At 60.0% G+C, this 23221-nt stretch overlaps 1 protein-coding gene across 7 annotated transcripts in view; it reads right to left on the minus strand.

Moving 5' to 3' along the window:
• TP73 (tumor protein p73) overlaps window positions 1–22444 on the minus strand; it is a 69296-nt gene extending 46852 nt beyond the window's left edge. For 2 of the 7 annotated variants that reach the window (XM_033844552.2, XM_033844554.2), the window contains exons 1-2: window positions 22293–22438; window positions 90–178 (exon numbers count right to left, since the gene is read on the minus strand). In XM_033844552.2, coding sequence (XP_033700443.1) covers window positions 90–148 — 59 coding nt within the window. In that variant the 5' untranslated portion in view covers window positions 149–178; window positions 22293–22438. Of the gene's footprint in view, window positions 1–89; window positions 179–22292 lie in introns of all 7 variants that reach the window. The other 5 variants (XM_033844543.2, XM_033844562.2, XM_033844578.2 and 2 more) reach the window with 5 other exon arrangements.
• Window positions 22445–23221: the final 777 nt, after the last annotated feature.

Consider the following 23221-nt stretch of genomic DNA (forward strand, 5'->3'; position numbering starts at 1 on the left):
CCAGGAGAAAGCCCAAGGCAGCAGCTCCCTGTCCAGCCCCCGAGTCCATCGCAGCCCCCGAGTCCAGCGGGCTCAGACGAGGTACTCACAGAGAGCTCCAGAGGTGCTGGAACGTGGCCCCCTCGTCGGTGGCGGTGGACTGCGACATCTTCCCACTCCCGGCCGAGGGCAGCTTGCTCTGCAGGAGGAAAGGACAAGAGTGCGGGTTGGGAGGGCATCCTCTGCGCTCCTCAACCAGCATCCTCGGGCCCAGGTGGTAGGCGGGGCCGACAAGGACCACCTGAGGACACCCTGGCGTGCTAACCAGGCACACGCCCTTCACCCAGCCCCTCCCTTCATCCTGCCCTCTCTGGGGGTGGGAACTGAGGCCTGGGGGTGGGCAGCCTGGCTTCAGACCCGGCTGGGGGCCTGGGCAGCAGGAGCTTCTCAAAGCCGCCACCCGTGAAATGGGGGTGACAGCAGCATCCCCTCATGGGGCTGCTGCAGGGCCCCTTGGGAGCACGAATTTCAAGTCTCTACTAGATAAGTCAGAAAGAGAAAGACAAATACCATATGAAATCACTTACATGTGGACTCTAAAAAAAAATGACACAAATGAACTTATATACGAAACCAAAACAAACTCACATAGAGAACAGACTTGTGGTTGCCCAGGGGGAGGGGGCTGGGGGAGGGATGAGAGTGGGAGTTTAGAGTGAGCAGCTACAAACTAGTATGTATAAACAGGTGAACAACAAGGTCCTACTGTACAGCACAGGGAATTATACTCAATATCCTGTGATAAACTGTAATGGAAAAGAATATGAAAAAGAATGCATACATGTGCGTAACTGAGTCACTTTGCTGTACAGCAGAAATTAACACTACTTTGCAGTTCAACTACACTTCAATAAAAAATAAATTAAAAACTAAAACAAAAGAAAAAAATAAAGTCTCTGCTGTGCCCGGGTCATAATTACACTGGAACACGCGTGGTCATTATTATTACGAACTGTATCTCTAGGTTTGGCCTGGGGGGTGGCTCAAGCCAGGTTTGGGGGCTCCTGAGGCCCCAGCAGCTGGCGACAGCTTAGATCCCAGGTGCCCCCGGGAAGGGCGTGTGCAGGGCGCACCGGAGGCTGGAGCTGAGGCCCTGGTACGAGCCTGGCTATGCCCGATTGCTGCAGGCTGGGCGGCCTTTCACCTCTGATGTGGGATCCTTGCGTACGGCCTGGACACAAAAGCAGCGTCAACCCCACGAGGCAGCCGCCAAGGCCGAGGCCGAGAAGCTTCTGTCACTGGAGGGGTCACTGCACGAGTGGCCCCCCTTCAAGGAGATGCCCAGGGCTTGGGGCATCCTGACTCAGTGCCCGCTGGCCTTTGTCCCCACTGTCACCCCTCCTGAGGGCCTCCATGCCCACCCGAAACAGCCACCCAGGAGGAGGTGGCGGTGACCACACCGGGCAGATCTTGAACCCTTAGCCTACGGTAGGGGGGAGGGGCAGGGAAACCAGAGCCCACCCTGCCCACTGCCCCCACCCAGGCCAAGGTGATGTCTCCCCTGGGCCAGCCTCCAGGCTCTTGGCAAGGGGCCACGGGAATCAGCTTGGCCACCGCCTGGCAGGGCCCAAGCGGGCAGGCCCGGGCCCAAGCGGGCAGGCCCAGACCTGCCCACGGCCGTCGGGGGAGGGAGGGTGCGGCCTGCAACCTTTCGGACAGACTTCGTCTGTTCCCAGGCGGTGGGCCCCGAGAGAGGCCGGTGGCCTGTTCCCGGGGCTGCCACGTGCCAGGCCACAGTCCCTGGAGCAGCGGCACGAGCTGGGAGGGGCCGGGCGGGGCCGAGCGAGGATGGCCGGGACAAAGAGCTTGGAAAGTGCTGGCCACAGACCAACTCTCCAGCAGGCTCGGAGGCCACTCCACCCACTCTCAGGAGACCAGGGCTCAGAGAGGTTATGTGACATGCCGAGGTCACACAGCATAGCTGTAAGTGCAGGGACAACCAAGTGGTTTTCTCAGAATTGGAAATTAACGTAGTCATGCCTCCTCCCCCCTTCACCTCAAACCCTCAGCACACAATCCACAGGATTTTAACAAGAGGCGGGTCAGCGCTCACTTGCATGCCTCCTGTGCTGGGGAGATCACTCCTATCCTGGGCTGAGCTATCCAAAACCCAGCAGAGCTGAGTAAGGCGTGGAGCTGGCCATGTGGTAACGCAGAACGGGGTGGACTTGGTAGGAAGCAGAACATGCCGGCCGGAGCAGGTCACTGTGCCAAAGCTGGGCGGAAACGCACCCTCACCCACTCTCCAAGGCTGGTCCTTTTTGGATGAGCAGAGATTAGTCAGAGGGGCCTCTTGGTGTGGGCAGGGTGTACCAACACGAGGCTCAACTGGCCCAGGCCATTTGGTCCCACCCCCTTCATTTTGCTAATGGACCATCTAAGCCCAGAGACAGACAACGCCTTGACTAACATCACACAGCAAGTGGACGGCAAGATCCTGTCCCTGGTCACGGCAGCACCATTCGCAACAGTGGAAAGGTGGAAACGGCCCGAAGGTGCATCAACGGATGAACAAATAAACAAAGCCTGGTCGGTCCACACGCTGGAATATTACTCCATCATGAAAAGCAATGATCGCGCACACCGGCCATGTCACTATGAACCTCGGAACATCATGCTGAGTGAAAGAGCCACGTGCTATACGAGTCCATTTATGAGACGTCCGGAACAGCTGAGTCCACAGAGGCGAAAGGCAGACTGGCGGTTGCAGGGGCTGGGGGCAGGGCATGGGGGGAGACTGCTGGAGTAAGACAGGGGCGATGGTTGCCCGACACTGTGAATGAGCTAAACACCACTGGAGGGTTTGCTGTAAAGGGGTTAGCTTTATGTTACGTGAATTTCACCTCAATAAATCTGCATGGAAGTTAAAGACAGTTTCTCCGAAAGCCCAGCCCCAGTTCTCAGCAGCCCCTGCCGCCCAGCATCTGGGGAGGCAAGTCAGCACTGGGAATCTCCCCGAGGCCCCCTCCCTCCCCTGGCTCCCACACCTCCCTCCCCACAGAACAGCCGGGAGGGGGGACAGAGGCCCGCACTCTGGGGGACACAACCAGCATTTTCACCCCACCCCCTGCTTCACCCCAAGCTGCCGGGGTCAGAGGCGCCTGCACCACACAGGCCGGCTCTGGCTCGGTGACAGACCTGCAGGTGCCCGGCCCTCTGGGGAAGCGGTGGAGGGGGGGGTGTCCTACACCCACCCCACCAGCCCTCACCACCAGGACTGAAGACGGAGACTGCTCAGCCTTACTGATGCAAGGGGTGGTCCCGGGTCACCAAACTCCACTGCCTTCAGCAGATCCTGCTGCCTCTGCCCCCAGTACACCCTCAGACCCAGGACTCTGTGTCTGCTTTTAGCCAACACCCCAGGACTCACAGTGACTCTAGGACAGACCTCCCCGCCCGCCGTGGGGCGGGGAGAGCAACACACAGGTTCACCTCACCCACTGAGGGGCCCCTTTGGCTGTGTCCACCCGAGGACGGCACCAGCCTCTGACGGTGACTCCCACACAGGTTCTCCATCGGCAAAACGGGTCCAGAAACCTGCCCTGCCCAGAGGGCCTGGAGGACTTGACCCAGGAAGCCATGCAGCGCCCATACCTCCAACTTCCCTGGAAAACTCTGCAGAGCAGGCTGCACTGGGCTATGAGTGACAGAGCCGCAGACCTGGTTCCGGCAGGCGCCAGGGAGCACCCGCCTGGGCCGGAGCTGGGCGTGAGGAAGCAGCACAACTGATGTCCGGCCTCAGGCTGCCCCCCGCAACTGGAACCTCCCCCAGAGCTCCATGGGCCCAGCCCTCTCTCCCCTAGGGCAGGGACAGTATATTCCCTTTACTCACTAGCAGCATTTCGGCCAAGGTGGCCAAGGTTTGCAGAGGTGAGAAAAAGAAAGCAATTCTAAAATCACTTCCTGCAAATTAAATCCAGTTTCCCCGACATGCACTTCAAATTTGGAAATGTGCTCACGGTGGAAACTGCTTTTGCAAACGACGCGAATCATTTAAAAAATCGCGTGTGTGAGGGGAGACTGACTTTCGATGACACCTCTTCAGGTGGCATTAATGATGCCACGAAGTGCACATGCACGGTGGACAGCTTTGCTTTTCCATGAAGTTGCTCTGGGAAAAAAAATGCAGCCTGTTGCACCAGGAGGGGTCCAGTCCTGGTCAGGGCCGGTCTCCAAGGGAGACGTGGGTGTGAGAAGGTGGGGTACGGTGCTGGTGGGGGCTGGACTCAAGGAATCCCTGAGCCCCAGCCCACAGGGAACTGCCGAGTCAGAGGCAGCCCGAGAAGGGCAACGTGTGGCCCCTTCTCACAGCAGCTGGGCCGGGGCTCAGGCACCTCCGACCTGCCCCAGCTCCCCGTGGGCTGGGGCCACCAACACCAGTTCACCTCAAGGAATTTCCAGCAAAAATTTTTGACCCTGGAGAGGCGGGGCAGGGGCTGTGTGGCCCACACACTCAACTCAAGCTGGAGTGGAGACACAGCCCCACACCCCACTGACTTTGGGTGGCTGGGGGATGCCCCGAGGTCTCTGAGAGCCCCCCAGGGAGGGGATGCAGTCCCACATCCTGCAGCGCACCACGGCAGAGGTTCCAGCCCAGAGGTCCGGTGCCGCAGGGGAGAAGCGGGCCAGCTGCTGCCGGGGCCCCAGGCCCCCACACTGCCCTGTCGGGCAGGAACCGCCACCCCGGGGCAGGTGCTCAGAGGCCCAAGCTACCAAGGGTCCCGGCTGGGACTCGAGCCGCAGCCCAGACAGCTGGAGACCTTGCCCCACAAGCGAGTGCAGACCTTCTGCCCCAGGCTGGTGGGAGCTGGAGGCCCCGGGGGGCAGCAGCTGTTCCTTGGCCGGCTCTGCTCGACCCTCTGACCTCGTCCTCCACAAATCCCGGCGAGAGCTACAGCCTGCCGTGGGCTCCTGGCCCTGTTCCCACAGGTCCCCTTCTGCCCCCGGCCCTGTCCCCTCACACCCCAGCCAGGGCGGCCTCCACGCTCAGCTTTGGTCCACCGTCCACTCCCCACCCCATCCTTGTCCTGCCAGGCCAGGCTTCCTCCAGGAAGCCACTGTCCTCCCCGACTCCAGGTCAGGACGCCCCTTATCTTGCCCCCCCATCACCTGGCAGGTGGCAGAGCACAGACAGCCCTTCAGCTACGTGGCCCCCACGGGCAGCCCCATTGGTTGGGCAGGACTTTGAGGCCTCTGGTTTCCCTGTCCCCTGGGCCCACCCCTGCCCAGGGCCCCGAAACCAGCTTCCGTAAACTGGGGTCCTTGTGATCCTCCCAGAAGGGACACCCCATCCACAGAGGGAGGCCCCCACCCACCTGCAAGAGCCCTGGTCCAGAGTGGACGCCTGGCCCGCGTGCAGAGAAGGACAGCTTGGGGCACACGCCCCTCCTCCACGGCCATCTGGATGCCAGCTTTGGGGGAGGGCGTGCGGCCCCATTCAGTTTAGTGGGGAAAGACCCGACGAACTCCACCCTGCCACCCACCCCGAAACAATCCATCTTGATGGTCCTCAGTCACATACTGGTTATTCCGGTGGGTCCGTCCCCGGTTATTTCAGTAAACAATGGCGGATTGAAATCCAAGGGGCAGATAAACCTACACCATCTCAGGAGGGACCCTTCCCATCCCCTGTGGCCTTGTCTTGAGGGGACAGCAGAACGTCCCAGCGTCCAGAAGTCCCCCTACCTGGGCAGAGGGGTCAGGCGGCCATCACACAGGGTCACAGGAGGCAGGAGGCCCTGCTGTGACATGGCGCTGTCCCCAGGCGGCGGCCCAGCCGAATTCCAGCAGGACACCCGGCGCCCAGCCTCCTGGGCCCTTGGAGCTGAGGGGCCTCTGTGACCTCAGCCAACCCCGGGAACGGGAGGCCCTCGCCCGGTGGGGCTGGGGCAGGAGTCCCCCCTGGAATGGTGGCCAGGAGCGTGTCACCCTCAGAGAGCAAAGGACAGTGGCATCTTCACCTGCCCCTCCCGCCCGCGCCCGGCCACGTGGCCACGGAAGCCTGCGCAGCCTCTGTCCTCGCTGGCCCTGCAGGGGCTGGGGTGGGGTTAGGACAGGACCCTCGGCCAGGGCGGCACCTGGGTCTCCTGCGGAGAGACTGGGCCTGCGGGGCCTGGGAGGAGGGCACGGCCGAGGCCAACGTCACCCTTGGTGGGGGGGGGGCTCCCTGCTCCCCCTCTGCCTGCTCAGGGGAAGCCCCGCACTGATGGTGAGAGACAAATTTAGCCTCCCCACCCTGGGGCAGGGTGCGCTTGTGAAATACGAAAACAGCTGGAGGTGCCCGATTAAGCCGCCCTCTCTCCCTCCTGGGCTGGGGCCCGTGGGGAGGCGGGGGACGCAGAGCCTGGGAGCGGCCCCAGGAATCCCCCAGCCCTGCTGCCTCTTACCTCGGTCCCGGTCCCGCAGCCAGGCCAGGGGCAGGGACGGCCTCCCTCCGGCACCTGGGCCCGGCCTGGAGCACCGTGGGGTTGCCCAGCAGTTTCTGTTTGAATCTGACGGTTGGTCTAGAACCCACGTGGGGCAGGGAGCTGGGTGGCGGCCCTCTAACCACGTGGGCCTCACGTACTTCTGGAAGGAAATGGCTGACCAATCCCCCAGGGCTGCCAGGCTCCAGACCTTTGCTGGGAGGGGCTCTCGGCCGAGCTAAGGGTTGGGGACCCAGTGGCGCATGCCCCCACGCCCCCTCACCCTACCACTGCCACGCCCAGCTTCCTGGTGGAGGAACTCACGCGGCCAAACCAAACAAAAAAACGCTGGAGCACGGCTGAGCCGCGCCATGTCCCCGCAGGGCAGTGCACCACGCAGCTCATTTCACTGACCGACATGGAGCCGTGCACAGAGAGGTTAGGTCACCCACCCAAGGGCACACAGCTGGTCAGAGCAGGGAGTCCAACCCGGCAGCTAGCTCTAACGTCCTTGTTCTTGACCTCGCCCTCTACCTGGCCTCTCTAGGAGGTGAGCAAAGGAGGTCCAGCCCCTCTCCGGCCTGCCTTCTCACCACACGCCGCTGGGAAGTCCCTGGTCCACCCCTACTTCTTCACCCACACAATGAGGCCCTACCCACATCCGGTCCCCGCCCCCCCACCCCCCATCCCGGCCTCCACCCCCAACAAATGCAGGTCAGACCTGGACCCAGGCTTCCTGTCCCTTGGTTTTCTGCTCTGCAGCTCCACCCTGCCTGCCACACTCCCGGCCACCCCCCCCCCCGCATCCACATAGCCCACCTCTGCACCTCTGCCACTCTGCTCTGTAGCTGTGTGGCCCCTGGCCCGGTGTCTTGCCCATTCTGAGCCTGTTTCCTGTGATGTGTGGAAAAAGCCAAAGCACTCAGCAGGGCGCTGACACAGGCACAGATTGGAGCTCGAGAGACGGGAGTGAGTTGCAATTGACCAGTGGTTACTGAGGATCAGGGTACAGTGGAGGAAGAAGAATAAACCTGCCCTGGTCCCAGGGGCAGCAGAGGGCAGAGGCCAGGTCTGTCCCTGGTTCAGCTGCAGGGACCTCCCCATCAGTGGTCTCTCTAAGACCGAGGCACCTGCAGAAGGATGAGTGGGACCCAGCACTCCATGGCAGCAGAAACCCAGGGGTAAGAGACAACCCACCCGCTAGAGGCAAAATAATGGATTCCTACTGGGGCCGGAAGCTGGCACAGTGCCCCTGAGCTTGGAGATGCCGCGATCCCACCTGCGTCACCATGTGGGGAGGCTTCCACGGCAGCACCCAGCCACCTGTTGGGGGGGCCTGACTGGAGGAGTGAGAGCAGAAGTGAGGGTGTCGGTGAGGGAGGTTCAGACCAGCATGGGGCACAGGAAGGGGACCCAGGAGGCGGGCAGCTGCAGGGCTGGGAGCCTCATGAGGCTGGAGAGGAAGAGACGCTTGACGGTAGAGCAGGTGTCTGAGCTTTCAGCCATGGCGCGTTCCAAGTGAGCGCCAAGGGTGGCCAGGATTGGACAGAGGAGTGGCTGGGCACATCCTGGACTTCTCCGTCTCACTGCCCACCTCCAACCCCGCCTCCACAGGGATCTAGAATCCGGCAGTCCCACCCACAAGGCCACCCTAGTCCCAGATCCCCTCAGCCCCCCACCCCCGCCCCCGTAAGGGCAGCAGCCTCTCAGCCAGGCTCCCCGCTTCTGCCTCAGCGGATGGACCAACAGTGGCCAGATGTAGGTGAGGCCATACGCCCCACCCCTGTACCCCCCCACCCGGTGGAAGAAGTCAACTACACGATGACAGACTGTAGCTATGACATAAGGTGTCATAACTCTGAGAACCGGCCTCAGGGAACTCCCTGGCGGTCCAGTGGTTAAGCCTCCGCGATGCCACTACAGGGGGCACAGGTTCGATCCCTGTTTGGGGAGCTAAGATCCCGCATGCCGTGCAGTGCAGCCAAGACAAAAACACAAACAGACAGAACTGGCCTCAAAGAAATGGGAACGAACTGACCCCGGAACTGAAGACTAGCTGTGCTTAAATCAATCAGGATGACGCTGGTCAGACCACCACATGACCAATTGCAAGGTGGCCGTCAGAGCTGACTGTGCTGTTTCTGCAGGGAGCCCCTCCCTCCGTCTACAAAAGCTCTCAGCCCCGGTTGTCAGTTGGGGGCGGTGGGTGGGAGTCAGCCCTTGGGGGATTCGGAGGACATGGAGCCCTTGCTCCGAAATAAAGCAACCTCTCCTTTCCACCGGCCTGGCCCTTTTTTGGCTTTTGAGCGGCGAGCAGCCAGACCCCGCTTTCGGTAACACTCTCACCCACCCGGCTGCCAGGCACCCCTGCCGTTTCCGTCCGTCTCCTCCAAGGCTCCCCTCCTCCCCTCTTGAGGGTCCCACCTCTACATGCCAGTGCGCCATGCTCTGTCCTCCAGAATCTTCTCTTCCCCGGACAAGCATCTGTGCTCCTTCAACCATGCTCTGCACGGTCATTCCCAAACCATTGGCCCCGCCTGGCCACCCTTCTCCAGACTCCTCCACATTCCTTGAAGGGAACCCACTCAGCTGTGTCCCCGCCCTGTGTAGACTCCTTGCCTCCTACCCTGGGGTCCTCACTATGGGCCCAGGACGCACTAATTTCCTGAACTCTCTACCCATCCCCACTCAGCTCCCCGCCCCCGCCCCGTCCATCGGGGCCGTGATTTTTTTTTCCGAACTCCATCTGACTCATGAGTTCCACTCCTCTCTGGTTCTGAAGTCAGCTGACCTCTGACGTGACTTCAGCCAAGTTGCCATGGCATTGGTCCATCCATCGCTCACTCACTCCAGGAACATCTGTCCCAGAGAGCCACCTCTGTGCCGCCCGCCTCCGTATCTCCCACGTGCCCCCATCCCATCCCCTGGGCCTGGGGCTCTTTCCGATAACGACACCCAGCATCTATCGTGTGCTCACGCAGTGCCAACCCCAGCCTGGAGTCCTCTGTATTCCTTGATTTCAGTCTTCAAAGTAACCCCGAGACAAAGGTACTGCTGCGTCCCACGTTCCAGATGTTCTTACAGAAGCGCAGAGCGAGGGGACCGCTTGCCCAGGGCCACTCAGCTCAGAAGTGCCAAGGCTGGATTTGAGCCCAACTCTGGTGAGGATCCACTTAACCCCTTCCCACCAGGCAGCCCCACCCTCCGGGGGCCTCTCTTGGGAGGCAGAGAAGAGAACCAGCCTTTCCCCCCCCAGTGTGAAGGGCACCCTGAGCGGTGTGGACAGGCCCAGGGTCAGCCCAAGGGTAAATGAAGGTCCACATGATTGTCATTTTCGGTTTCACAAGCTGGGAGAAGGGGCACCGATGCGGCAGAGCTCAGCCCAGGACAGGCCCTGACGGCCCTTCAGGTCAGGGGGCGGCAGGAATAGCCAGGTGGGCTGGAGAGGGGACAGGATGCCCAGAGGCCTTGGCCACAGGAAGGGCGCTGGACCTGCAGCCGTGGGCCTCGGGGAGCGAAGAGGGGGGCTCGGCTCCCAGAGGGATGCAGTGGGATTTGGGTGAGGAAGGTCACCCGCGGGGCACATCGTGGGCTTGGCGAACCCAGAGGCTGGTGGTCAGCGAGGCAGGCCTCGGCTGGGTCCTGGTGAGGCGGTGGGGGCATGGGCCGCAGGGACGCAAGAGGGGGCAGGAAGGGATGAGGACCCCCCCTGCCAAGCCGATCCACGTCGGGTTAATGCACTTCTGAGCTCAGCCCTCAACTGGCTGTAGACTCAGGCGCCTTCAGCCACCCTCCAGCTGCGTGCACGGTCAGGCCTCTGTCTTCTCATCCGGAGAAGAGGGAAGTCACACCCACCATGCAGGGCTGACCTACACAGAAGCCTCTAGCAGGACTCCCGGGGTGTCTTGGGGTGCAAACGCGGCTCCTGTCTGACCTCTGGAGCCGTTTGGAAATCTGCTATCAGTTGTGTCAGTCAAACCCTCATCCCCCTTTCCACTCAAGCTCCAGAGGCTACTTCCTGAACCAGCCACTGGCGTCCAGCCCCTGCCAGCACCATCGACACACACGCACACGTGCGGGCACACACGTGTGTACACACCTGCACACGCACACGTGCGGGCACACACGTGTGTACACACCTGCACACGCACACGTGCAGGCACACACGTGTGCACACACCTGCACGCGCACAGGCACACACATGTACACACACCTGCACACGCACACGTGCAGGCACACACGTGTACACACACCTGCACATGCACACACTCTGCCTTCATCACGGTGAATCCCCCACCCCAGCCCCTCCGCTCAAGTATGTGGCCCCAGAGGCTCCCTGGGCGCCCCGCCGCGTAGGTGGGACTGCAGTGGCCGGCGGGCAGCACAGGGAGCCGTCTCCTGCTGCCCAGGTCTCAGTGATGCCTGGGAGGCAGCCGGGTGAGGGCCAGGGTGGCCAGGGCGGGCTCCGGGGCCCCCGGTGGGTGAGCGAGCCGGGGAAAGCCGTTCTGGGCTGGCCCCGCGGGGCTGAGGAATGGTGGCCCCCAGCCGGGACAAGCCTGGCCATGTGGCCAGGGCAGGGCCTCTTTGGCAGGAAGTGGAGAGAGTTCCGGTGGGTCCATGGGGCGGCAGCACCAGAGTGACTTCTGTTCCACCCCCCCCACCCCCGGGCCATGCAAATTGCCCCGCACCCCCCTGGGGGCAGATGGCAGTGCCACACAGCAGTGGCTTCTCCAGCTTGCCCGAGTCCCATCAGGGGACCCACAGGCATGGCCTCCCCGCTATGGCCCATCTGCCACCGCTGCCCCCAGGACACCCTGTTTCCAAGCGCCGGGTGGGAGCCAGTAGGGAGGGGCCTCTGCACCCCTGGGTGGCCCCAGGGAGCCCCAACTGGCACCTGAAAGAGGAGGGCCAGCCCGAGCCAAGCCTACCTTGGCGGAGCCTGGGCCCTGGAGGGTCTGTGAGGAGGGGGACAGCTGGGAGGCCCTCGGCTAGGCAGGCGGTGGCGGCAGCGTCCCGGTCGCCTAGGCGATGACTTTGGAGCCCTGGAAGCAGCGTGGCGGGCCTGGAGCCTCGGGGCAGACGGGGCGGAGCGTGGCCAGGAGCCCTGGGGCCAGCGGCCAGCCTGTGTCCCCTGCTCCGGATGGATGCCACGCCCTCTGCACAGTGACCCAGAGGCAGCCCCGCCCGCGGGGAGTAGAGCTGGAGGCATGGAAGCCGGAGGGGAGCCGCCGACTCCACTGTGTCTGTGTCCTTTTCTTCTCCTCCTCTTTGTCGAAACTCAGAAACACACTCAGAAGCAGAGAGACTGGTGCAATGAATCCACTGATCTGTCCCCTGGCCCCAACATCAGTCTGTCCACCAGCCAAAGCCAATTCTACAAATTCTATCATTTCACCTGTGGTACATCAGTAGGTGCTTCAAACGGACAAGGACCCATCTATGTCGACATCAGGTCCAACCATGAAATTGCTGATATTCAGCTCCTTCTCTCCTACCAACACACACACACACACACACACACACACAGAGTAAATTCAGATAATTCAACAGAATACACAGCCACAATACCACATTCTGAATTTCCAGGACCTGTTTTTAACTGCTGGCCAGAAGAACTTGGAGGACACAGGTTTGGCAGACTAATCCATGTCATACACACTGTCCCTTCCCTCCCCCACGGCGGGCAGCAGCGCAGAAGGCTTAGCCCAGCTCTGGGCGGACACGGTAAGGGGGACATTGCAGGTGGGATTAAGGACCTGGAGATGGCAGCCCCTAGGTTATCTGGGTGGGCCCAGGGTCACCAGCAAGGGTCCTCACAGAGGCAGGCAGGACGCTGGGGAGGAGAGAAGGTGCTGAGCTGTGGCTCTGCAGAGGGAGAACGGGGCCGCGAGCCAAGGAACGCGGGCGCCTCTAGAAGCCAGAAAAGGCAAGAAACAGATTCTGCCCTGGAGCCTCCGGAAGGAGGCAGCCCCGCCAGCACCCGGACTTCAGTCCAGTGAGACTGATCTCAGCCATCTGGCCCCCAGAACAGAGGAAAACAAGTCCGTGGTGCTGTAAGCCACTGAGTTTGTGGTAATTTGTTACAGCAGCCGTAGGAAACGGATACAGTCTCACGTAACACAAATTTGGGAAGCATCATTTGCAGGGATCTTCCCATTTCCCGGGGCCCCTGGAACGGGCATTAGTGCCGCATTAAGTCTGAGGAGAAACCCCTGGGGTGTAAGACGCTTTTGCAGAATAGCAGCCCTGGGCTGGACAGAAAGGCGGTGACTGAAGACACGGCCAGCACGGGAGCCAAAGCCCTCGCCCTTCCGGGACGTCACACACACCCGTGCAGCCGTGAGGCGTTATGACCACACAGCGAGAGTGAGTACTGGGGGGAGGCAGGTGTTTCCTGGTCCTGGCAAAAGAGGCGGAGAAGCCAGAGGGATGCCAAGGCTCCCCCTGCCCCCACCCCGGGCTCTGCCAGCCACCCCCAGCCAGCTGATGGCCACAGTGGGCAGGTCTTCGTTGAAGCCAAGCCCCTACTGCCCATTCTCAAGCCGAGACGGATGCATCTCACCATCCTGAGCTCCGGTGGGGTGACCTCCTGGCCCACCCTTCCCCCCTCCCCTCCCCCTCCCCCATGGAGACAGGAAAGTCCTGAGTTCCGGGAGGCTGGGGCCCCACCCTCAGGACTGGGACGGGTGACAAACTCTGCTCTTCCTCAGCAGAAACAAGGATGTCAGAGACCAAAGATGGGTGGGTGACCCTTGAGTGACGGTCACAGCTGGACCTCTGGCCATCAGTTCTGGGTAGGGCATTCAACAAGGAGTTCAACCAGTATTTCGTACCCCTTCTCCCAACATGAGGCACGACTAGAAAGCTCCTCCTTGCCGAGGCCGGAACCCAGGGTCAGCCCAGGTGTGAGCACCAGGGCAAGGCCTCTGCTCATCACCACGGAGAGGACGGCGGGAGCCTTGCAGCTACCAGCTCCTTTCACTTCCCTTCTGCAGCCAGAACAGATGGCCGCGCGGCATCTGTTCATTCTCGCACAGTTCTGTGGCTCAGGAGTCGGAGTCCAAAAAGAGAGAGTTTTATGAGACTGAAGTCAAGGTGCTGGCGGGGTTGTCCCTTCTGGAGACTCCAGGACAACATCTGTGTCCTTGCTTCTTCAGCTTCTAGAAGCCGCCTGCATTCCTCGGCTCCGGGCCCCTCCCCCCATCTTGAACTGCCGCTCTCCACCCTCTGCCTCCATCCCATCTTCTCTCTGGCTCCAGCCCTCCGGCCTCCCTCTCAGAGGGACTTTGTGATGACACTGGGCCACCCAGATTCCCCAGGGTCGTCATCCCCCATCTCCAGTCCTGGATTTAATCCCGTCCGTTTCCCTGTGAAGTAAGTCACAGGTTCTGGGGATCAGGACCTTTGGGGGGCCATTCTTCTGCCTTCCATAAATGTCCTTCATTCCAAGACACATCCTGGGGGCCCGCTGTGCGGGGTTATAGCTAAAACTGCTCTGCGCCTTTAAGCAGAAACCCCTGCTCCCTGCAGGGTGGCGGCTGTGTGGTTGCGGGGCGGGGGCAGCAGAGGGGCGTTCGAGGCCCGCCCCACACCCCTCCCACCTCCCTCCTGCTCTTAACCTTTCCCAGCAGCCCCTCCCCGTACAAGGATAAGTTCCCAAAAATGTGTCTGAAAGTCGACAGTAGCCGGATCTCCGTGAACCCTCGCTGCCCCACCTGACACGTGACTCCCCGCGCACGCATGGAGCCCTGGACGTGGCACTTGACAAACACGAACCATTTAGCCATCACGTCAACCCAGGAGAAAGACTGCCATCTCCGTTTTACAGATGAGGCCACTGGTGCACAGAGAGGCTGAGGAACCTATCCAACGTCACACAGCACAGCTGGGCCTAAAACCCATTAGGAAATAAACATCTGACTAAACTACCCATTTCAGATGCGTCCCGCGCAACGCACTTCCCGTGTTTCCTGGGATGCGCTTGTTTTTCAGGACTGAACCACCATCGCAGGCGCAGGGGACTCCAGGAGCAGTTTGACCAAACTTCTGACTCACCTGCTGTGTGTCCCGCAACCTTCTCCCCGCCGCCCATGTTAGTTTCCAAATGCTGGCAGGACGGGCTTGGAAAAGCTGCTGCCCCAAAGCTGCCCAGAGGTCCTGCCATCTCAGCTCCGGGCACAGCCCATCCTGGTCCCGGTGCTCAAGACCCGTCCCCGCCTGTGGCCGTGAACAAAGGACGCTCTGGGCCACGCTTGCTCCCAGGGGCCCTCGGCAGGGGGAGGCTTGGGCTCCAGCAAGCGCCCTGCTTCCCCTTTCGCTGCCTGGCCTCTGAGGAGCAGGCATCTTGGTTTTAAGCTGATATCACTGAGGGTCAAGGCTGTGGGCTCTTAGCCCCCAGAACAGAGCCTGGTAAACTGTGGGCGCTCAGGAATGAATGACAAGTGATGGAAGGATGGATGGATGGATGGATGAAGAGTTAAGGCCCCTGTAGAATACTGCTCCACATCCCTTTTCTTTTTCTTTTTCTTTTTTTTTTTGTTTTTTTGCGGTACGCGGGCCTCTCACTGTCGTGGCCTCTCCCGTTGCGGAGCACAGGCTCCGGACGCGCACGCTCAGCGGCCATGGCTCACGGGCCCAGCCGCTCCGCGGCATGTGGGATCTTCCCGGACCGGGGCACGAACCCGCGTCCCCTGCATCGGCAGGCGGACTCTCAACCACTGCGCCACCAGGGAAGCCCCACATCCCTTTTCTGAACTTTGAAATCCAAAAAGCTCAGAAAACCCAAAGCCTTTCCTTAGGTCTGGGGCCCACGCCACTGGGCGGACGGACACAAGGCTCTTCGTGGTCTTTGTTGCCGTTTAGGGTAAACATCTGTGTGTGTCGTTGCAGAAACATGGGTGAGCTCGATTGTGGAGCGCTCCTATCAGATCCCTTTGTAGTGTTATAAGACAAACAACTCAGATACTATGTTACTTTTCTAAAATGGAAAAATATTCATCTGAATTCTGAAATATCAGGGGCTCAGGGTTAACTTGGACCATAAGGTGGGGAGGCCACACCAATTCTTCATAAGCCCCAGGGCCCGGCTATACCCCGAGACACCCAGATAAGGGTCCCTCCCTGGGACAACTGAGTGCTGAGCTGGTCACATCCTCTCCTTACGGGGAAGGTATTTTCCACTCATCGACCAAAGCCGACTTTTGACAGGTCGCATGGCAGATCTGCGCTGGCTGATTCCAAAGTCGGCCACGCTCGCCGTGACTTCTGTCACTTTTTACCTCTGTGGATTTTTTTGTCAACGAAATGCTGTCGAGTAGCAAAAATTTCAAAAGGTCCAGGCAGGGCCAATCTGATCTCTCCCACTCCATCTCTCCCAGACACGGCTCCTGTCCCTGGAGGCACAGCTGCCATCACTTCTAGGGAGAGTGGATTCGTCAGGAGGAGAGAAACGGAATGGAAAGAGGTTTAATGACAGCAGAGGAAAGAAAGAGGAAGTCGGCAACCTGAGGTTCTGTTGGCCACTCAAAATGACCCTGGCCAGAGAGTCCCCAAAACTCTGAAAAGACAGCCTGCCAGGATCGCAGGCGCTACCCACACTCTACTCACATGGGGTCTTTCTTACACTTTCTTTAACCTGCATGTTCCACTGTCAAGAGTAGACTCTTACTCTTATTCTCATCCTTTTCAAACATCACGTGGACCAGATGACGATTAGGCGGTGTTCTTGGAATTACACTGACCTCAATCTTCCAATTGTCTCTTTGGCTATTTTTATCAGAATGCATTATTTTCACATTAATCCAGTTAGCGTCCTGTTTACCAATACCTCGTTTTCAATTTGCAGCTTCATTCTAAAGGCTCGGGGAGACTTTCACAGCCCGTGTTCTCCTCCTTCATTACTGCCAAGTAATTAGGCAAGGAGCATCCCTGATCAGAAACTAAGAAGCCAGGAGCAAGTTGCAGCTTGCCTGACTCCGAAAGAAAAAAAAGAAGATGGAGTCTCTCCTAATTACGGGGGGGTTTTGTTGGTTGTCACTGAGCGAGAGAAGCAGAGGAGGTGCGAGTAAAAAGGAGAGGGGCCTTTAATTACAGTGCCTTGCAAATCACAGCGCAGTAAATACCTAGGGGTTCCTCCTCTGATCTGCATACTAATGAGTAGCTACCCTTCTTCGGTCTGGTGGGGAATTGTGCTAAATTTGCATTGCGCATAATGCAAACGACCGAGGACCCTAAGTGCGGAGCAGCCTGGTGCAGAGAGGGTGATTGGATTTGTTTATTTGTGTCCTGCTTGGGAAGCACAGGCTTCTAAAACGGCGAGCACAGCTTTCCCTCCTGTAGGCCCAAAGGCTCTGCAGAGACCCCTCTCCGTGGCCGACAGACACTCTTCAAGCCACCCGCTCCTACATCAACACACGGGGCCCCGGGCTGCCCTCCTGGTCCCCATGCTGGCCTGTCCCCCACACATGTGGAAGCGGCCTCCGTCTGGCAAATGGGCACTGCCCAGGTGAGCCCGGAGGCCGGGAGGCTGCCAAAGAGAAACCCCAGGGACTTTCTCCCCACGCGTCTCAGCCCTGACGGAGAAAACAGCCCAGGAACCACGTCTAAAATCGCAGGAAACCAGGCAGGAGGGGTGAGAGGGATCTCCTCTGCCCGCTCCGAAGGACCTCTCGCAAGCCAGGCATCCCTGCCCCCAGGAGAAGCCACCTGCCCAATTAGCCAGGGGCTTCCCCAGATGCCCGCCCCACAGGGCCTGGCACCTCGGAGCAGGGGGTGAGCAATTAGAGCCCCCGGCCCCTCCCCACAGGCACCCAGGGCCTCAGGGAGTGACCTGCTGGCTGGCGCTGGGCGGGGACACACCACGGACAGGTCCCTCCCACGTGCAGCCACCCCGAGCAGGACCACAAAGGAGGGACCCCTGGGCACCCAGCCCAGCCCTGCCGCCCAGAGCCCTGCACCCAGGCTGGTGAGAGGCAGGATGGGTGATGCCCAGGTGCTCTGTGCCTGCCTGTTGGGGACGGAGGGGCTGGACCAGCCTTCCCGGGGCACCTTGTGTCTGCCCTCCGGGGCTGTCAGGTGTGTTCCCACGGGCCACTCAGAGGAGCCCCGGCTCGGGCTCCTACAGCGAGGAGGCAGGTGTGTGCCCCACCCCCCTGGGCGAAGAGCCTGGGGACCTGACCGAGGCGCGGAGCAGCTATCTGGACCACCAGCCCAGGGCCCTGCCCGCTGCGCCCTCAGTCCTCGGTGTGCCGGGCGTGGGCGGCCAGACCAGCCCCTGCGTCCGATTTAGTCACTTGATCCGAGCTTTTCAGCTTCACATCTGCAAGTGGGGTGAGCGCCCGGATGCGTGTATATCAGAGGGGGCACGTATGAATATCTATTGTCATGGTTATAACTCGTCCTCGGACCCAAAACACGGACCGGGAGAACAGAAGAGGCGGGCGGGGCTGAAGCACGGTTCTCCCTCCGGGGGCCCCGCCCCCCCCAGCTCCCAGGTCCGTTCCGGGGCTCACTCTTTGGGGAACATGATTCCAAGTCCAAGGTCCACAGAGTGTCCCAGCCACAGACCCTCTGGTGCCGCCCGAAACGTCCACTCCACGGCCCTGAGACCTGGCCTCGGGACCCCCATCTCCTCTCTCCGAGCCTAGCAGAGCCCTCCCTGCTGCTGGACCTCTCTCCTGGGTCCGGTTCCCTCCGAGGCTCCTCCCCAATCCTCCACCGCCCGCAGGCTGAACGTCCCGCCCGCCTGCCCACCTCTAAGCGCCTCTCTGGCACCGATAGCCCAAAGCCGCTGTGTGTGTGTCTGTTCTCCCTCCCTACTCTGGGGGCTGTGGTGACCCACGCAGTCCCCAGGGAGAGGGGGTGCTGGGGTTTGAAGCCTGCCTTCCAGGGTGCAGGGGCTGTAGATATGTGGGGAGGGGTGGCATGAGGAAGAGCCCGTAAGCTCGGGGAGCGGCCCCTGCACCCTTGGCTGTGCTTAGAACAGACTGGGGTGTCCCTTGTGCCTCTTTGAGCAAAGAGGGACGTGGCTTAGAACGTTTCCTCACCTTTTGTGTCCTGGCCCCTGGGCAGCCCGAAGGCTTAGGACTGCTTCTCAGAAGAATATTTCAGGGAGTTCCCTGGTGGCCTAGTGGGCGGCCCGGGTTCGATCCCTGGGCAGGGAACTGAGATCCCTCAAGCCACGCGGTGCAGGCCAAAAAAAAAAAAAAAAAAAAAAAAAAAAATTACAAAGGAAACCAATTACACTGAATTATGGTTATTCTAGTGGGTTGAATGGCAACCCCCCCCCAAAAGATATGTCTACCCAGAGCCTTAGAAATGAGGGCCTTTGCAGATGTGTAAGATAAAGATCTGAAGATGGGATCACCCTGGATTAGCGTGGGCCCTAAATCCAGTGACAAGTGTCCTTATAAAGGCAGCAAAGGGGAGACACAGACACAGAGAGAAGCCCGTGTGAACACGGAGGCAGGGATTGGGGTGCTGCGTCTACAAGCCCAGGAAGCTGGAGTGAGACGCAGACGGATTCCGCCTCAGAGCCTCCAGAGGGAACCAGCCCTGCCCACACCTGGATCTGGGGCTCCTGGACTCCAGACCCTGAGAGAATGTGTTTTTTTTTTAAATTGTTTTAAGCCCCCTAGTTCGTGGTCACCTGCTATGGCAGCCCCAGGAAACTAACACAGTTATGATGATATTTTAAAGCAAATTTGGGGGAATTCCCTGGCGGTCCAGTGGTTAGGACTCCGCGCTTTCACTGCCGAGGGCGCAGGATCAATCCCTGGTCGGGGAACTAAGATTCCACAAGCCGTGTGGCTCAGGCAAACTAAAAATAGAATAAAAGCACATTTGTGAGATGGTGATGGTGGGGCCGCAGGCCGCACGTCTGGCGACTCGTTTCAACTCAGTGACAAGCACAAACGAAATTTTGCGATGTCCGTAGCAGCTGCCACGCACACTGAAAATATCAGTGATTCCGTTGGGAAGAAGCTTTGTTCTCTTTGGGTCTCTGATTCGGGGGAGCATCTCCAGGAAAAGAAAGCACTTTTGAGGAGCAAATGTCTGGTCTGCAAAGGAATACCCCAGCCAGAGAGTGGACACGAAGGGTGGGGACAGATGGAAAGTTTACGCCCACTGGTGCAGACTCTCAGAGCCGGCTTCGGTGAAAGCTGTCTTTAACCTGAAGCCCGACGAGCAGAGGGAGATTTTCTTGTACAGAATCAATTTTCCTCTGCGTTACACACAGAGAAACGATTGTCCCGGCGTCCTATGTAACCTACTTAAGGCAAATTAAAAACAGAAGAGACATTGTACGTTCTGGTTACACACAAATGGATGCTGCTAGCTCCAGATGTGTTTTCCATGTTCTAGAAATCCGGGCAGGACATGGGATCACCTGACAGCAATTTGCAGGGGTAAATTGTCACACAGTGTCCTGGGGACACAATCCCCATCATAGTTAGGCCTTTACCGTCCAGACAGAAGCATGGTCGGGGTGACAAGGGACCACACCTCTCGGTTTCTTTTTTCCTTTTTGCTGTGCGAAACTAAATCATCAGAAAATGACTCGTGTTAAAACACTGACTCAGCACTCGCACAGAAACGCCCAAATTGGAAAATAAGGATGTGCCCTTACCTTTTATGGGGGCTGGACAGAAGAAACGCACAACTGAAGAATGTTTCTGGGTTTTGCTTTTTGGAGTTTTCTTTGCAAACCCAAAGTTCAACCTGTGTGCAATATCTTTTATACAAGTCTCTGGAGGATAAATTCCCCTTGAGTTTGGTGACCGGAAACTGTCTCCCAGTTAGATGAACATGCAGCTTCCTTTCAGCCACCAACGAAATGATTTCCCTTTTGGGGTCAGAATCTTGGGATGAATGCCGTCCTTGGCTACAGGCAGGACCTCCGCCAGGTCCTGTCCCCAAATTCTCAGCCTCTCCTTTTCCTCGCCATCTTGGCTGTGTCCTTTGCATCCCACTTGTGGATGTGGGTAATACCCTATAAATAACTATTAAAGGAGGCATTCTTGCTGCAGTACCCCTGACAGAGGCCATCAGCCTCCACCCAAACCACAGGCAGATTCCTGCCTCCCTGCCGGCCATTCCGTTCCCCCCACCCGCTCCCAGGGGAGACCTGTTGGCTACTAGGAAACTGTGCCCTCCACCTCGCCAAGGACTTCTGGTTCTCCAGTCTCTGGCGCAGCACCAACAGCCGGCACTACGGGGCCCACGTGTGGGCGCCAGGCATCATTCTAAGAACTTTAGACGTGGCATCTTGGTTACTGTTCTCTCAATCCTCTGGGGCAGGGGCTATTACCGCCCTTTTTTACAAATGGGTAAACTGAGGCTTGGAGTGGTTAGGTAACTTGCTCAAGGTCCCTGACTTGTAAGTGGCGAAGAGGGGATTTGAACCCTAACATTCTGACCTCCACACCCACACGATTAACCACTGCACCATACTGGCCCTTCCATGGGGCTGCCCTGCGGAATTTGTTCTCCAGAACCTTCACCAGGACTTCGAGACAGGGCTGAGCTTCCTGCGCCCGTTCCTCTGGTAGCCTCCTGCTGACACCCTGACAGCTTCTGGTACCCGCACACCTTTTTGTCTTATTTTTAAAATCACATGCATACTCCATACATTCACAGGTGGCAAGTTTTTAAATACTGTCTTTTCGTTCTCAAGACAATTCTTTTTACACTTTTACTGAGTAAATCGAAAGATGGGTGCTGGATTTTTGGTATACAGTGCATTTCCCCCCAAAGCTAATTATTAAGGTTAATACAAATAAACAGCAACAACGTCAGCAAACAAAACAAAAGAAAACCATTGAGCTGATGGCTCCCAAATGTCCAGTATTTAATAAACAGGCCACAGGATACTTGGACCAAATGACCTCTGGTGAGAGATGAACAGCACACCTCCCCCGCCCGCCCCCACCCCCAGCCCCTTGCTGATTGACAATGGTCTACCTGTCACCCAGGTATTCATGTAGACACGTGCATACTTTGTGCAAATCCACTTAGGGAGCAGACAAAACTACGAGCTGAGTAAGAAGGTAATAACAACTACCCCCCACCCGGCAATCCAGGGCCTAAAAGGAGGGTGAGTGCGAGGCCAGGAGGATCCGGAGAGAAAGGATCCAGGAAAGAGGTGTCACTTCTGGCCAGGCCGGCGGCCCAGGGACCACATTCTGACCCATCCTCTCCCCAGCTGGAACAGACTCAGGAAGCAGACAGGTGGGGCACCCGGGCCAGCTCAGGGCCGCCAAGAGATGCCGCTCTGGAACCTGGCTCCCTGGGACCAGCTTAGGGGGCATGCCCAGTTTTCCGGGTCCAGGGGAAGACCTGGGTTTCACTCAGCCTTGTGAGGAGTGGGGCGGCTAACGCCTCCAGATCGGTAACAGCCCTCGCAGGTGCAGAGGGAGTGGGGGCCGGCAGGGAGGGGCTCGTCAGCAACAGGCGCCTGCACCCCCGAATGAGCCTCTCCCCGGGGTCGCGTTCTCCATGTCCCCTTGAAGCGGAGGTGGAGAGGAGTTAACCCCAGGCAGGCCCTCTGGGAATCCCAGGGAGGCTGCTCCAGGCCCCAAAGGCCGCCGCACTGCTGGCAGGACGCCGCATCTCCTGGCCGGCTGGACTCCGACCCGGGCTCCCCGCCGCCCCACGTGCCCCGCCCCACGAGCTGGTCGGACGCGGGGTAGCCTCCATGTCACCCTCTCTCGAGTTCGTGCACGCGGTCTCCTCTAACCGCCTCCCAGCTTCAGAGCCGCGAGCCAGTGCGCCGGCTGCCCTGAGCTCAGGCCCCGCCGGCGGAGCCCAACCGCGCCCAAGCCCCTCGCGCCAGGTCCCCGCGCTGCCTACCTGGTGCCGTCGGAGCCCCAGGAAGCTATGCCCTAGCCCGCCCCGGCTTAGCCGCGTAACCCCTTCGGGGGCGCAAGGCAGGCGCGGGCCGAGAGGCGGGTGCAGCTGGGCGGGCGCGGGCGCGGGCGCGGGCGCGGGCGGGGAGGCAGGGCGGGCGCGGGCCGCCGAGGCGGGTTATATGGGCGCGGGGAGGGGAGGCGCCGCGGGGAGGGGTGGCCGCGGGCGTTAGCGCCTTCCGTAGCCGGCCGGCGGGAAGGCAGCGCGGGCCGCTCAGCCGTTGGCAGGAGGAGCGCTGGGCGGCGGGGCCAGGCTGGGGCCAAGGTTGCAGCCCGGCGCTCCGCCCCCCCAGCTGGCCGCGTCCGAGTCGGGGTCCCGGGGCACGCTCCGCCCCGCCTCCTTCCCGCCGCCTTTTGGCGCGCGTCGCCCCTGTCGGCCCCGGCGGGGCCTGCCTCGGGCTGATCGCGGGCAGGGCGCCGGGGCCCTGCTGCTGCGGAGATGGGACGGCGACCCTCGACCGGCTTGGGAGCGAGGGCAAGGGCGCACGGAAACCGGGGTGTGGGGCAGAGATGCAGACTCCGCGTCCCGACGCCTTCCTTTCCCCGAGACATCGCATCTTCCGGGTCTCCCTCCTCCTCCCCCACTGGCGCCGGGCGCTGGGGATCCAAGGGAAAGGGGAAGGGCCGCGCACCGTAGGGACGCCGCCACCCAGGTCTGCGGAGTGTCCGCATTGGCTGTGACCTGCTAGGGACAGGGGTGAAGGTCGCGACCCCAGGATCCGGGGTTAAATGGAGCCGCTTGCTTCCGGGTGGTACTAGCCGGGCTCCTTCGCCCCGGAGGGCGCGCCACCTACACCGCTCACCCAGCGGAGGTCACGGCCTCGCTTCGGCCCCGGCCCGCATTACGGATCCGCGGGGACCCTCTGGACGCGA

This window comes from Tursiops truncatus, chromosome 1 (genome assembly GCF_011762595.2).
Source record: "Tursiops truncatus isolate mTurTru1 chromosome 1, mTurTru1.mat.Y, whole genome shotgun sequence".
NCBI lineage: Eukaryota > Metazoa > Chordata > Mammalia > Artiodactyla > Delphinidae > Tursiops > Tursiops truncatus.